The sequence below is a fragment of the Tympanuchus pallidicinctus genome, unplaced genomic scaffold (genome assembly GCF_026119805.1).
Source record: "Tympanuchus pallidicinctus isolate F22 unplaced genomic scaffold, pur_lepc_1.0 scaffold27, whole genome shotgun sequence".
Taxonomy (NCBI): domain Eukaryota; kingdom Metazoa; phylum Chordata; class Aves; order Galliformes; family Phasianidae; genus Tympanuchus; species Tympanuchus pallidicinctus.
In genome coordinates, this window is record NW_026294744.1 from 3,258,530 (window position 1) to 3,273,932 (window position 15,403).

Sequence of the window (15,403 nt, forward strand, 5' to 3'; positions counted from 1 at the left end):
CTTAATACGAATGCATAGGAACACATTCAGGAAAACTGATGACATGCACATCAACATGACTATTAATTCAGGATTCAAAAAACGTTTGACAAACCGAGAAGAAAACCCAGAGACTGGTCTGAACATCGTGTTGTTTGTAAAATTAGCTATTCCATTTGGGATGTAGTTGTTTGTGAAATTAGCCATTCCACTTGGGATGTAGTTGTTTGTGAAATTAGCCATTCCTTCTGGGATGTAGATGTCAAAGTTCAAATCATACCACATTGAGAGTAGGTAAAACACAGGTGTCTCCATCAGTGTCATTAGGTACCTATATATGGTTGCAATTCCACAACACATAATTATGAACTGGATTATTGGCCAGTAGGTTGTGACTAACACCATTGCTTTTAATCCTTTACCCAGCACCCCCACAATAACGAGTGGGTTCATCGCTTGCTAAAAAAGGGTTAATGAATTGAAGCTAACAAGAGGAGGGAAAAAAAAGGAAAAAAAGGCACTACTCAGACTAAGTAGTGCTCAAAGTTTACAAAAATCCCAGAACACTGGCAGTACGCCTAATCTTTCAAGGTCAGGTTTTCCAGCACAGAAACCTGAACTACTGATAATGCTCCCTAACGAAGCTCTCTAAGAGCAGAGAGAAAAAGAGATTCGTTCAAAAAGCTAAAAAGCAGCGAGCCCCACGTTGGGCGCCAAAAATCTGTCATGGAGTTGACCAGATCAATCTACGTCCATGACAGGGGCGACAGGCCTCTGCCCTACCCCACCACCCCAGTCCCACAAAATGGGAAAGAAGGAAGGGAGGAAAAGAACAGCGGCAACAATCTACGGAGGAAAACTTATTTTACTATAATATTGGAATACAAGACAACACAATCTATACAATTTAATTGAAATTGAGATTAATAAATCAGACAAGATAAGAGAGAGAGAGAGTTCCCGGGACCGAGTCAAACCTGAAAAGCTTGGAACGGCTAGGAAAGCACCCTCCAGCACCCACTGCCAGGCAGCAAGAGAGCGCCCCCCCCACCTGGAAGGGCCAGATCCCGTGACTGCTGTAATGTACAAAGATAGGTAGCTGGGATTGGGGCAGTGACACTTTAATGCCCCGTACACTACATGATGTTTTGATGTGGAATACTGAAACCCAAAAAACAAAAAACAAAACAAACAAACAAACAAAAAAAAACATAGAACCATGACAGGACTACCTGAAAGGAGGTGGCAGTCAGGGGGCTGCCAGTGGAACAGCTTCCCTAGGGAAGCGGTGGAGTCCCAGCCCCTCCCTTCCCAGAAGTATTTACACTGCAGAACCTGGTGTAATGACGGAACTTGGTAGCTCAGCCTGATCATCGTGAAGATGTTTTACATGCTAAGCAATTCTATAGTTCAATAATTAATCTACAGTCATAAGCACACAGACACCTTTGTTCCAGTGGGAACTGAACCCACCCTAGCAGGGCTTCGGTAGCTTCCTCTTTACCTCTGCTATGAATTACGTGAGGTAAAGCCATGTTCACTTGTTTGATGAACAATAAAAGTGAATGGTTTCTTCTCTAGAGTGCACAGAAATTCCTCGTACTGAATGGAACAATAATGCTTTACAGAACTGCTGATACTAGCATCTCCCACTCCACTTTCTGACACTAGGAGCACTGGAACAGCTTGCCCAGGGAGGCCGGGGAGCATCCTTTAATGGAGACATTCAAGGCTCATCTGGACGCCTACCTGTGCAACATGCTGCAGGGAACCCACCTTTGCAGGGGGTTTGGCTCAACAGCTTTCTGGGGTCCTTTCCAACCCCTGCAATTCTGTGAAAAGTACTTTTGAAGAATTGCTAGTGTGGGTTCAGGACTGCATTATATTACACTAGACCTTCGAGGAGTTATGCAGAAAAGTACCCCATTTCTGCCTAAGGCAGCAGTACGCTGCAACAGCAAGGCCTTGAATGACAAAACCAGCCACTGTCCCCTTCCCCACAGGGCCAGCCACTTACCCACTGGCAAACATGTCCAAGGCCAATACGTGAAGCTTCTCCCGCTCAGTCAGAGGCTGAGATCTCGACAGCGTCATCATTGTTTTCAGCGCACTGCCCAGATCTCTGTTGAGCCGCACTGAGCTTCCAGTGCCAATAAGCTCCAATCCGTTAGCAATGACATGTCCCATGACTATGGAAATCAACAAGTCACATCATGAGCAGTACAGCAATGAACCTAATTCATCTCTACGAGAGCATGAAGAGGGTTGGGTTGCCTTGGGTGAAAATGGGTCCCCTCTGTAGCAAAGACTCATCAGCTTCCAGTTTTCATTGCCCTTCAGGACAGGCATTACAGAGGACTTGAGTGAAAAACACGGAAACATCACCACAGCCTGCTCCCCCCTCTAACGATGAATTACAGAATTCTACCCCACACACCAGTTGCTACTTGCCAAAATGAAGTACAGCGAACACAAAGAAACAGGGTAGAAGGGCTGCTCCAAAAGTAATACCTCCCATTTTATTACACTGATCCACAACATGGAGGTGCATATGAAGCAAAGTAGTGCCCCTGAATTCCTCCACGTGGAAGCAATGACAACTATGGACCTTACTGACGCTTGCTGAACACTTATGGAGACCAAACAGTGGGTGACAACACAGCGAGTTGGCAGGTGATTCACTTCAGCAGAGCCAACAAGAGGCCACTGCTGCTAGTGCAGATTTTTACGAGCGTGGCACACAAGCTCTCGATCGTCCCTGGAGAAAATCCATAGCCAGCAGTGGTCACTATGTTGAAAAATTCTGTTTTGTAGCAGAAAAAGAGCCACATCAAACAATACTATCGTGCTCTTTGAATCCATTGAAAGTTAAATGGAAATAAACAAGAGGCATTATTTTGGAGTGATTTACGTAGCATCCAGCACTTCCCGTGCAAACAGCTAAAGGTTACACTTACCAAAATTTGGATCTGCAGCCTTTAACTTGGAAAGACACCCTTCAATACCTCCTAGATTCTCATCGTTGCGCCACGTTGCATACTGCAAAAGGGACAGACAGTGCCAACGACACTGGGCATCTTCTCGTTCTCCCACACAATGACAGAATGGCTTGGGCTAGAAGGGACCTCCAAGATCATCTAGTTCCAAACCCCCTGCCACTGGCAGGGTTGCCAACCAGTCCAACAGGCACTAGATCAGGTAGCCCAGGATCCCAGGCAGGTTAAAGTTAAAGGAAGCAACACAAAAGAGAATCTTTACACGTAGTACACTGAGTTTACTTAGGAAGAAAACAGAGAAAATGTCTTCTTTAAGGTACTCTGGCCACCAGCAGAACTAACAATCTTCAGTTTCTAAGCAGCATACGTCTCCTCCATGATTCTCTAGTGTGAGGGGTGATAAGCACACCAGCTGAAGCTTTTCCCTCAGCTGCAACACTCAGCAGAGCTCCCTGCTAACTGGGTTTTCTGCTGACAGCCAGTGGCTGAACTCAGCCTCAGTCTCAGGCTCTGGTTCCTCACCCTATTCCCAGAAAATGCGCGAGAGCGTAACACCTCTGAGACCACAACTCACCTGTTAGATTTGACTCTGCTGTGGGAAAGAGTCTCGGGCGTGCGTCCAAGTACACACTAGCAGTGACTGCTTAAGTGTTCTTTCCTCAATCGATAAAACTAGATCCATCTTCTCATCTTCCAGACAGTCAGAAATTCAAACGTCAGCTACAGCAAAGACTACTTGGTGCACAAGACCCTCCTTCTCTTATTTTTGCTTCATGTCATACCTGGCTTAGCGCAGCATCAAATAGCTTACAGGCTTCGTTGCTAGCGGTCGACAGCCCAAGTCCAGCGTCCTGCCAGGCCTGCACAATAAACAAAAAAAGAACTGCTTATTCCATGCCCTGCTTGCCCACACACAGCCAGCAGACTTCAAAAGCGATGATTTGCTGATGCTTTTCAACTACCTTTTCTTGTTGTGTTCTTGTGCTGTACAGACAACTTGGGCAGCCACAGAAACATTTTCTGCAGCCGTAATTACATGTGACATTACGTTATGACAATCAACAATCCATTAGCTGTGGTTAGCAGTGGGGAGGAAGAACCAACACACTGTAAACGGTAAAACTTAACGGCCTACAGACCTCCAAATGCAAGAACGATTCTCAACTCATTATGGTTCCCTTTTGACAAGTTCCTCTGCTGCAGGCACACCTCATGTAGAACTGGCACATGCTGAATGAAGGCCCTGGTTTTCTGCACCTCACAGCAGAGCAGTGCTTTCCCACACAGGGTGGCAACGCAACCACGAATTGGTCACCACCCAGGCCCAGGTGCTTCCTTTGCCAACTTAATCACACACTGAGTTCCATCCTTGTCAAAACCAGTAGGTAGACCGGGAGACATTTTAAAAACGATATTCTAAAGATTTCTCATCGAAATTTCGTTAAAGGCTCACATTCCAACCACTCAAGTACCGGAGAGTTCACACTGCACGCCTGGAAGTACTCGACAATATCAAATCACAAACTTTTTCCTTTTCTTACAACACGCAAGCGTGAGTTCAGAAAGAAGCGAGCAGAAAATCGCCGAGAGAGCAGCCGAGGCAGGGCTGCAGCTCACGGGTTACCTGCCTTCCCCCAGAGGGAAGCGGGCAGCACTCAGCCCGCCGTCCGAGCCCCAGGGCGAGCGAAGCTCCCCAAACAGCGCCTCTCGGGACGACCCCGGACGAGGCCGCACGGCGCCAGGCCCGGCTTCCCGCGCCCCTCCCAGCCGCAGCCGCCGCAGTTCCCAAGCACGGGCTCCTTCCGCGGCGGTGGCCGAAGCACAGACCTGCTCGCCCTCGCCGCCCACCCTCCCGGCAGCTGCGGGACCCGCGGGCACAGCGGGCACAGCCGCCACCTGCGGCCGCGCAACGGCCCCTCGGCTCAGCTCGGCTCGGCTCCGTCGTTGCGCCGCTCCCTTCCGGCCCACCCGTACCTTGCAGTCCCTCAGCGGTGCCATGGCCGTCCCACAAGCCCCTCTCAGCCTTCGCCCGAGCGACTCCGCGCTTCCCACAGCACGCACGACAAGGGGCCGGGCCGGGGCCGGTCCTCCTCTCGGCGCGGCAGCCCCGCCGATCCACCCGCCGCGCTGAGCGCCACGCGGTGCTGCCGCCTGCCGCTCTCCGTGCGGTCCGTGGCCCCTTTCGACAGCCCGTCCCAGGGGCCGTTTCGAAGCCGACGTGGTTTTTTGGCAAGCCGCGCCATGGAGGAGGGCGGCAGGTACCGGTCTGCACGTAGAACGTTCAGGATTCCGAGGTCGCTAGCTGACAGTTGGCGCAACGCAAGCAGCAGCCGCCGGCTGGTCGCGCCGCCATGCCGACGCTTTCTCTCGCCCGTCGTGCCGCCACGCCGACGCTTCTTTTTCTGCTCCAGCTGCTCGCCTTTTCCCTGCTAGCCCTGCGAGCCTGCTCTCCGCGCATGCAGCCGCCGCCCCTGGCGGTCAGCTGCCTCGGAGCTCCCGGGCGCGGCTCCGCAGGTCGCAGCGGCGACGGCTGGCTGTCCTGCCTGGGGAATGGCACCTTGCGACTGCGGTATGTATCCAAATAATTTTCTAGTACGGTTTCTCTGAGAAAGCAGGTTGTTTTGGCAATTCAGTGTTGCAAGCCGGAGCAGAGAGGTGATTGTTCCCCTGTACTCAGCACTAGTGAGGCCGCACCTCGAGTACTGTGTCCAGTTTTGGGCCCCTCACTGCAAGAAAGACATTGAGGCCCTGGAACGTGTTCAAAGGAGGGCAACAAAGCTGGTGAGAGGTCAGGATACAGGGCTAATGAGGAGAGGCTGAAGGAGCTGGGAATGTTCAGCCTGGAGAAGAGGAGGCTCAAGGGAGACCTCATTGCTCTCTATAACTTCCTGAAGGGAGGTTGTAGTGAGCTGGGGGTCGGCCTCTTCTCTCGTGTCATTAGTGATGGGAGCAGAGGGCACGGCTTCAAGCTACGGCAGGGGAGATTCAGGCTGGACATGAGGAGGTATTACTTTTCAGAAAGGGTGGTCAGGCACTGGAACGGACTGCCCAGGGAAGTGGTGGAGTCACCGAGCCTGGGGGTGTTCAAGGAAAGGCTGGATGTTGTGTTGAGGGACATGGTTTAGTGGGAGCTGTTGGGAATAGGTGAACGGTTGGACTGGGTGATCTTTTAGGTCTTTTCCAACCTTGGTGATTCTATGATTCTATGGTTCTGTGACAAAACAGTGTTACATTTTTGATCCCCTATTGCCCGCCGCTGATCTCTTTCATCCCTGGTTCCTCATTGGCTGAGTAATGCAGGTTCACACTCTTTCCTGATACTTCAATACTAATCATACAAATACCAAGTAGACACAAATCTTTGCCGCCCAAACACAAATGTCTTAATTGCTTAATTGACTTCTAACAATTGCTTTCTTAACAAACATTTGGTCATAACTTTTCAGACGTCAGGTTTACAGCATAAACATAGACGTATAGACACAGCCTCAATCGTTTAATTACCCCCCTAACGTTTGTGTCCTTTCACACTGGGTCACTGTTCTGGTCATCCATCTGTCCCTGCGTAGAGACAAGCTCGGGAGGAGGATAGAGGGGAGTATCTTGGAGCCAGTGTATGGCATCCTAACATTCCCACAGAGTGGGACAGTTCTGCTCTGTGTAAAGGCCCTGACTCCTTGAAAGTCTGTTAGATGTATTTTGCTTCTGCCGCACTAATGAACAACCTCACAGTATGTCTCCTAGTTCAGAATACTATACTCATACTGGTTAGAACATTGCAAACCTATTGCAGCTTTGTGAGAAAGTGTTTGTTAGGTAATTCGGTAGCCATGTTCCTAATATATGTTCCTAAGATGTATACGGTATTCTTACTTTCCACGTCAGTTATTTCTAAGGATATGTTACAGCTTAATTCTTTAGACCAATTGCCCTTTTCAATGCTCAATGCAGAAACAACACTTTCCACAGGTACCGGCCAGCCCCAGGAGCGACAGCGGAGGCAGAGAGCACAGAGAGGCAGCCTGCCTCCCCGCCGCACTGCCGCTGGTACCTGAATTGGGATTGGGTGAAGAACACCTCCCTCTGGTCAGGGCAGCTCACGCTCCAGTCAGGCCTCTCCCTGGGAAGCGCTCTCTGGCCGGTGGCCTCCAGTCTCATTACAGTGCAGTGCTCATCTGCCTCATGCGCCGCACCCGAGTGCCTTTATCGCAACTTGAGCATTGAGATGTCAGCAAGGTGGGCCGCCCAGAAGAGCTCACACGCATACCGTGATGGCACGAGAAGCGCCGCCTGCTTGTTCCATTGCTCTGCTTTCCCCGGGGATCCTGAGAAACACCAAGGGTTCGTGGCAAAAGTGAGCAGCACCCGAAATGGACTGACACCGGCTCTCCCCAGCGTCAGGGATGACACTTCAAAAGCAACAGAGCTGGCAGTGCTTCACCAGGAAGCAGCCTGCAAATTCAACTCGGTTACAATTCAAAAACCTTCTCTTCATACCTCTGTCATACGTCAGAAAAAGGGGAAAACGTTTGAGCTGTATGCCAGAGTGCTAGTGGACTGCAACCTCCACGTGTCCATAAAGCCTCAGTGGATATTCTATGCTGTTAAGGACATGAAAACTAATCCAGACTGGGACCAACCTTTAAATACATCAGCGATGCACGGTGTCAACACAGTACAGCTAACGGTTCCCAGCTGGACCTTGGATTATGGAATGTATCAGGTCTATTTTACTGCTTCAGTATACGTGCTCGGGACCAAAAGATCCTTCAGTAAGACAGACAGGGTTTTCGTCAAGATAGAGAGAAGTGATCTTGTGGCAAGTATTGCAGGAGGCAACTTCCGGACAGTGGGCTTTTTTGATAATTGGACTCTCGATGGCTCCGTGTCCTACGACCCCGATTCACCGGAACAACTAAAGGGACTCACGTTTACTTGGTACTGCACTAAGAAGCTATTGGACTATGAAAGCATGAGAATCAGTGCGGGAAATAAATGTCATCCAGCCCAGAGGGATTTGAGGTGGCTGACATCTTCAGGGGCTGTTCAAGTGCTAGCACCGGAATCGCTCCCGGGAAACACTGTCTACCACTTCCGTTTAGTCATTCAAAAGGATAGAAGACAGAGTTATGCCGACCAAAGCGTAAACGTGCAGTCTGGCTTCTCACCTCTCCTGGATGTGGCGTGCCTTGAAAACTGTGGCAGCGCTGTAATTCCGACAGAGAGGTTTACGTTGTCAGGCAGATGCCTCAACTGTCAAACAAGCAGCCAGCCAGTCCACCAGTCATCGCTTTGGGTGGAAAATTCTTCAGAAATTAGCTTTGACTGGTCTTCCAGAACCTCAACAGGTAAGTTTGGTTCTATACATGCTCTGACTTTTACCCGTAGTGCAGATCAATCATACATACTGCTACTACAAGTGACTACCTGGGGCGGTAGGTCATCCCTCTACAGATATGCATTTAAAGTAAACTCTCCACCCAGGGCTGGCAAGTGTAGCGTCAGCCCACACCGCGGTACAGCTTTCCTGACAAAATTTGTTGTCCAGTGCAGTGGATTTTCGGACAGCAACTTACCCCTGACTTACAAAGTCATAGTAGCTTCCGACGTATCCAAAACTGCCAAAATTAACTCGGTGGAGGACAACACATTTGGCACAATTGTGTACTTTGGCTATCAGCCTAGAATGCCTCCATCTCCCCTCCCAGTTGGTGTCCCCTCCCGGAGGTACGCTCTGACACTGTACGTTCAAGTGTGTGACTCTCTGGGGGCGTTTACCCAAGTGAGTCTGCATGTCAGAGCACAGAACCCAGTGAGAAGTCGACCGCTAGCTGTTGTGTTTCATGAACTGTTTGCCTCAGTGAGCGGTTTAAGTGTGCCCATGACAGCTTATCTCCAGACCGGAGACTATTTTAATGCGGGTTATTTGCCTTATCTTGCAGCTTCTGTCCTAAACTACATCGAAGCCGCACCAACACTCCCAATACCCAAGGCTCAGTTGAGGGAAAGCCTGCTTAAGACAGCCCTGAACATTTTGGTTGAGAGCACGATGGAAATTAACCAAGTAACCGGAGTGTTGAAAACACAGAGGAATGAGAGCCACTGGTCTGAACAAACAGAAATTCAGACCACTGGAATTCTAAAATGCTTGCCCAACATCCTGAGAGCTGCTCTTTTGAGTGTCAGGAAGGTCATTGTTAGTGCAGTCACGCAAGTCTTCTCCATTATAAAAAAAATAACTGAGATTGTTTTCCAAGGCAAAGTCCCTGGAGAGGAAACCACAGAAGCCTGCAGGAATTGTTTCTATCCAACACTAAAAACTGGAAACTCTTCAAGGTTGTCTTACGATGCCGTCATTTCCACTGCCCTGTTTGAGTTTGATGAAAACCCTTTCCCTTGGTTGAATTATACTTCAGAAATTGCAACAGCCATCTTGGGCTTCAAAATGGCAGAGACCAAGGCTAATGGGGATCTGCTAGGCATCCTGCCTGAAGAAGCAAACGTCCTTATTGCTAGGAAAGATACCAAATCATCAACATTTCAGTTAGCAATGGGACCTGATAAAACACAAACCTACACAACCGGAGGATTTAGTCTGGAGGTGAACAGAGATACCAAGATCATATACATCCAGATCCTGACAAAATTAGAAGTGGCTTTCCAGGTGCTCGTGTTCACTGGCACTAATGTCACTCAGAATTTTCCCATAGCCTCTTTTGATGCTTTTCACAACATGACAACGGTGGCAAGCAAAACCAAGGCAGTGGATGAAGAGTGTAACATCAAGGCTCCTTACATCATCTGCCTCACCGAGTCAGTGCTGAACGTCGCAGCTCAAGGAAGCGGTGCCCAGAGTCAGAACATTTCCATCGTCTTGCTGACCCCCTACATCACAAGGTATCCAAACATGAGGCTGGTGAGCATACACACTTTTAGCGATCACTGCTTGTTTCTGGGGGGAGTTCAAAATCAGTGGAGGGAGGACACGTGCAGACTTGGTTCCCTGACCAACTGGCAACGGGTACACTGTGTCTGCAGCATGAAGCGGAGTCACAGGAGCCGGTCAGTCCTCACTGCCTCAAATACATCCACACTTGACATCAAGTTCCTGGCAGCCAAAGTCATTGTGACCCCCAACAGAGTAGATCTCAAAGGAAACCTAATAGCGGACCTCCCTAAGAACCCCGTGACCCTTCTAACAGTGCTCTTCATTTTTGCAGCCTACTTTCTTTTGTCTCTCTGGGCCGTGCGGAAAGACAGGGCTGAGATGGTCAGCAAAGACAAAATTATAGTTCTGCCCGACAACGACCCCTTTGATAAAGTCAGCTTTTTGGTCACTTTGTACACCGGCAGTCGCTGGGGAGCTGGAACCAGCGCAGATGTTTTTCTTCAGCTCATCGGCCAGAACGGCACAAGTGATATCCACTGCTTGCGGCATCCACAGTTTCCTGCTTTCCGTCGAGGAAGCACTGACTGTTTTCTCTTGACTACGAAGGAAGACCTGGGAGACATCTGCGCCTTCAGGGTCTGGCACAACAACAGAGGCCCATCGCCAGGCTGGTTCTTAAGCAGAGCCAAAGTTGAACACGTGTCCGCTCAGAAGACCTGGTTCTTTATGTGCAGGAAATGGCTTGCCCTTGACAAGGGAGATGGCTTACTAGAAAGGACATTTTCCGTCACCAACCCAAAAGCACCTCTATCCAGAAAGGATTATTTTTTGATTGACCTGGCCAGTGGTCTGAAAGAGGGCCATCTATGGCTCTCCGTTTTTGCTCAGGTTCTCACTGGCACTTATAGCAGGCTCCAAAGGTTATCTTCCTGTCTAACAATATTATTATTAAACCTGTTCGTTAACATTATGTTCTTTAATGCTGACAGGGATGAAGAATCTCCAAGACACCTGAGGTGCTTGAGATCAATTGCCATAGGCATTGAATGTGCTTTGATTACAGTACCTGTGGAAATGATTATAATGGCCTTATTTAAGTATTCCCAGAAGAACCCAGAGAGAAGTCTAACTCTGCTTCCTATGAATCTTAAAACCTGGAGAGTACATTCGCAAAAAAGGAAACGTTCAGAAACGTCAGCACAATCTGGTAGCATTAGTTCCCCGGAGAACGTTGCTGCTCACAGCGATTCTCAGGGCCCGATGCATAACTTGAGGAGAAGAAGAACTGAGGGAAAGACGAGAAGCCAGGGAGCTCCCCAGAACAGCAGTAACTGCCCAGTTTCTGAAGGAGGTGCAAGTACCGCCGGAGACAAGGAGCAAACAGGAAAGAATTCCTGTCCAAAGGTTAAGGCCAGGCAGAGACTACCATCAAATTCCAATTTCAGCAATAACTGCGCAAAGGAAGCAGGTAACTTGCAGGAAGAAAGCAAGCTACTCAGCGTTAGCTCTGTGCCTTTTAGCAAGAGACCACCCATAGTTTGTTGTTGGTGGTGTGTCTATCTCTCGTGGGTGTTAGTGATAATTGTAAGTGGGGTATCGTCATTTTTCATTGTACTGTATGGTTTGTCTTACGGCTACCAGACTTCGCTGGAGTGGCTTTTAGCGTCGGCAACTTCCTTTATTCAAAATGTGTTCTTTGTTTCAATCATAAAAATCAGTTGTTACTCAGCTTTGAACACAGTTCGTCCAAAATACTGCGAAAACATTCCATGGTTTACCCAGGATCTCTCTTCTGAGATTCAAGCAGAAAAGGAAGCAATGAATGAAGAAGAGATGCGGGAGAAGCACTTCAAGCTTGCCCAGATCAGAGACACCGAGCAGTACAAGCCTTTAAAAGATGAAGAAATTGCAAAGATGCTGGAAACGGCAAAAATTAAAGTCAAGGCATTCATTTTCATAAAAGATGTTATCGGTCACCTTGTGGTTTTAGCAGTTGTCTTATGTTTTGCTTATTCTACTGTGAACACTAACAGTTTCCACTACAACCAATTTATTCGGAACCAGTTCTCTCCCAGACTCCCTGCTGTGGTTAAGCTGGCAGATATTTACACGTGGGTGAACGACACCTTCTTGCCTTTGATCCACAACGACGTTCAGCCAACTTTTCTTACCGACAGCTCATCCAAAATCATCGGTTTGCCTAGGATGAGGCAAGTGCGGGCTAAAGGTACTGAGAAAACTTGTTTCCACCCTCACAGCTTTGTAAATAAATTTGTAATCAGTAAAAGCCACTGCCTTCACAAATACGGCAGGGACCTCGAAGAGAAAGGTGACTATGCTGGCACGTGGACAAAAGTCACCAACCGTTCTTTTTCCGAGGAAACCAGCAGTTACCCTGGGTTTACTTACCAACCAAACAGGGCTCCCTGGACTTACTTCTCATACGGAGATCTGCACACATACGGACCAGGAGGATACACGTTTTACTTTTTCCCTGAAGAAGGAAGACGTAATTCAACAACAAGGCTGGATTTGCTGCAGGAGAGCAACTGGCTTGATGAAAAGACCTGGGCTGTGATCATCGAACTGACTACGTTCATGTCTGATGGAGATCTCTTTTGCAGCATCTCAGTCATATTTGAACTGTCTGATTTTGGGATCATAAAACCAACTTTGTCAGTACACTCATTTGCTGTCCCCATTTTCCATCAGCAAACTAAAGGTCAACAATTGTTTTTCCTAGCTGCTGTTGCCTTTCTGCTCATGTACGTTGCAGATGGCCTCTACAGCATGGTCCAAGGAAAAAAAAATATTTCCAGGACCATCAGCTTCATCTTAAAATTGGCATTCTTCCTGATTATTCCTTTCCAGGTTTTAAAGTTCAAGATGGGAGCTGATATCGTTCATTTTTTCTTACTTTATCCAAACGATTTCATTCCTTCTCACGCAGCTTCTCATCTAGATCAGAATCTAAGGAATACTTTGGGCTTTTTGGCATTTCTTGCAGTTTTGAAGACACTAAAGTATTCTCAATTGTTTTACAAGGTGCATCTGGCTCAAAGATCAATCTTGGCAGCCCTTCCTGGGATCTCCTCAATGGCCTCTGTGGTGATGGTGTACTTCTCTATCTTTATGGCTTTTGGCTACCTTGTGTTTGGCCAGCATGAATGGAATTACAATAATATGATTCACTCAGCTCAGACCGTATTCTCTTACTGCGTGTCTGCTTTCAGAGATACTGCATTTTCATCCAGCAGGCTGATGGGTGGTTTTTTCCTCACCTCCTTCCTGCTGGTGATGACCTGTGTTTTGATCAACCTCTTCCAAGCTGTTATTATGTCTGCCTATGGAGATAGGAAACAACTTGTCTGTGAAGAACCACCTGATGAAGCAAGAGCGGTTGCTTTCCTCCTGCAAAGGATGAAAAAGATGCTGTGTTTTCCAATCTGTAGAACGGCCAAAAGAAGTGACCCCAGTCTTTGCCACGGTGTGCCCAACGGGCAAGCTGAGAAGAGAGTTCAGTGACATTCGGGCCTTGAGAAAAGAAAAGCAAACGGGGAAAAATGGTTTGTCTTGTAATAAGAGCAAAGCAAGATACTATTTTCCAGACCACCTCTAGTCTGTAACACTTGTGTTTCAAATAAATGTTTTAAATTATTTTCTTGTGGTTTTTTTCCATGGATTTTGTAGGATTTAAACTTTTGTTACTGAGATTTTCTCAGCAGAGACAAATTGTGCGGAGGATATTTTGCACCCATTTCAGCAGCACGTGTTGCTGGGGTGCAGTCTGCTGACCCAGCTGGGAAGGTAAGTGCCCAGCTAGTTGGTTGCTCACTGCCTATACAGCAGGATGGGCAGGGAATTGGAATGGCAAAGTAAGGAAAAAACAACACGTGGGTTGCAGCCTGTGAAAGAGGATTTCTGAACCCCTCTCTTTATTCTCCCTGGCTCAACGCTCCCTTTGTGAGGCTTTTTTGGTGATAAGACTCTATCTGAATACTGGGAATTTTCTAGGGGGGCGAGTGGTAGGTGTTACTGTGCCACATTACTTGTGGTCATGATTGCAGAGATAAGCAGAAGGGGGGCAAGGAGCCTTTTTTGGGGTGTGGCTTGAATGAGCCGACCACTGCAAAAGGAAATAATGCTTATGCACCAGAATAAACGACAATGTATTGCTTGTTAGATTTATTACTGTCACCGGGAGTGGCGACACCAGGCCTTCGGTTAATACGGCGCTGCCCCTTTAAGGAGCGCGGGGCGCGTCCCCGCGATGTGACGCCTCGCAGTCGAGGCGGAAGCGGCGGCCGGCCGAGCTGCGCAGCTCAGCCATGGCTTCCGGTTGTTAGCAGTCACGAAGCAGTGCGGGCGCCGGCCGGCTGCGTGCCCGGGGTCCGAAAAACGCTGCCGCTTTTCTCCCCGGCGGCCGGGATCTCCGGGCCGCGATCGGGGAGGGCCTTGGGACCCCGTCCCGAGGAGCGGGCCTCGGGGCGCCGCGGCCGAGCGCGGGCGGCAGCGGCAGGACGGAGCCCCGCGCCCGGGTGGGAGAGAGGGGCGCTCGCAGCGGGGCGGCGTGCCGCCGCAGTGCCCGGCCGCCGGCGAGAGGGGTGCGGAGGGGCCGAGCCGGAGAGCGGCCTGCCGCGCGGCACGGGGGTGCGGTCCCAGCTCCCTGCTGTTCTGCGGGGGATCTGCGTGCAGACGCTCTCCTTGTTTGCGATAACGTGGCGGCCGCGGGTCGCTTCTCCTCGCTTGAGGCTGCAGCTGCGGGACGCGGCCCTGAACAGGATTCCCGGAGAAGTGAAAGGCGGCCGGAGGGCAGCGTGCGGCGATGCTGGTGGAGGTGCGCGGAAGAGGAGCTGTAAGGAGCCTGCAGGAAACCTTTGTGTCCTGTGCAACCTGGGTGTTTCCAGGATAAGGCCGCACCAACCCGGGTGCGCTTCGGCATCGCGGCTTTGCACTCAGAACCGCAGAGCTGCGGAGACAGTCGGGCACCCGGCTCCTCTTTAAGAACGAGGAGGAAGCAGGAAGTTTGCAAGAGATTTGAGAGACAGTTGCACAGTTTCCTTCCGAATTTGCTCTGAGAACCCCCAGTAAGTATCCCCAGGTCTCAGTAATGTAAGAAACGGCCTCCCTGCTGTAGGAGAGAGGTTGGTCGTCTCCAAGGCACTTGAGCAGGTAGGAGTCTCGGCTCTGGCTACGCTGCAGAATGCCATCAGAGCAGTTGTGCCTTTGGTGCAATGGACAGAATGATGCCTTGAGCTGCCTGCCATCTCTGTGCACCTGTCAATCAAAGAATTAGATTTGTGTCCTGGTAATCATTACCCCAAACAGGTCTGTGCGTTGTGGAGTTTTTTCCACCAGGATTTTCCCCCTGCTCTAATTTTACCAATAGACCAACTTGGAAGGACCAATGGCAGCGAACCAGTGCAAAGACAGCTCGTGTTGATTTCTTTCTCTTAACTGGTGTGGAATACAAGTTGTACTGATACAAACCCTCTTGGCAAACTAATTATGCGTGAGGGTGTTACGTTAACTGTACCCC

The 15,403-nt window shown here is 49.3% G+C and overlaps 3 protein-coding genes and 1 long non-coding RNA gene across 5 annotated transcripts in view; 2 read left to right on the plus strand and 2 right to left on the minus strand.

Annotated features, from left to right (window-relative positions):
* The window catches only part of LOC128084432 (tetratricopeptide repeat protein 38-like), a 23,860-nt gene extending 18,627 nt beyond the window's left edge, over positions 1 to 5,233 (minus strand). The window contains 5 exon segments of the mRNA XM_052690461.1: positions 1,997 to 2,168; positions 2,937 to 3,018; positions 3,758 to 3,835; positions 4,950 to 5,047; positions 5,050 to 5,233. Coding sequence (XP_052546421.1) covers positions 1,997 to 2,168; positions 2,937 to 3,018; positions 3,758 to 3,835; positions 4,950 to 5,047; positions 5,050 to 5,218 — 599 coding nt within the window. The 5' untranslated portion in view covers positions 5,219 to 5,233.
* On the plus strand, positions 5,228 to 13,521 carry LOC128084424 (polycystin family receptor for egg jelly-like). Its single transcript, XM_052690442.1, has 2 exons — positions 5,228 to 5,544; positions 6,945 to 13,521. Exons 1-2 carry the CDS (start codon positions 5,327 to 5,329, stop codon positions 13,387 to 13,389), a joined length of 6,663 nt encoding a protein of 2,220 aa, XP_052546402.1. The 5' UTR covers positions 5,228 to 5,326; the 3' UTR covers positions 13,390 to 13,521.
* The window catches only part of LOC128084445 (uncharacterized), a 27,737-nt gene continuing 24,231 nt past the window's right edge, over positions 11,898 to 15,403 (minus strand). The window contains exons 2-3 of the long non-coding RNA XR_008208554.1: positions 12,274 to 12,431; positions 11,898 to 12,064 (exon numbers count right to left, since the gene is read on the minus strand). This is a non-coding gene — a long non-coding RNA (uncharacterized LOC128084445). The remainder of the gene's footprint in view (positions 12,065 to 12,273; positions 12,432 to 15,403) is intronic.
* The window catches only part of CDPF1 (cysteine rich DPF motif domain containing 1), a 46,771-nt gene continuing 45,553 nt past the window's right edge, over positions 14,186 to 15,403 (plus strand). The window contains exon 1 of one of the 2 annotated variants that reach the window (XM_052690487.1): positions 14,186 to 14,951. The gene's annotated coding sequence lies outside the window, so the exon portion shown is untranslated. The remainder of the gene's footprint in view (positions 14,952 to 15,403) is intronic. The other variant, XM_052690489.1, reaches the window with a different exon arrangement.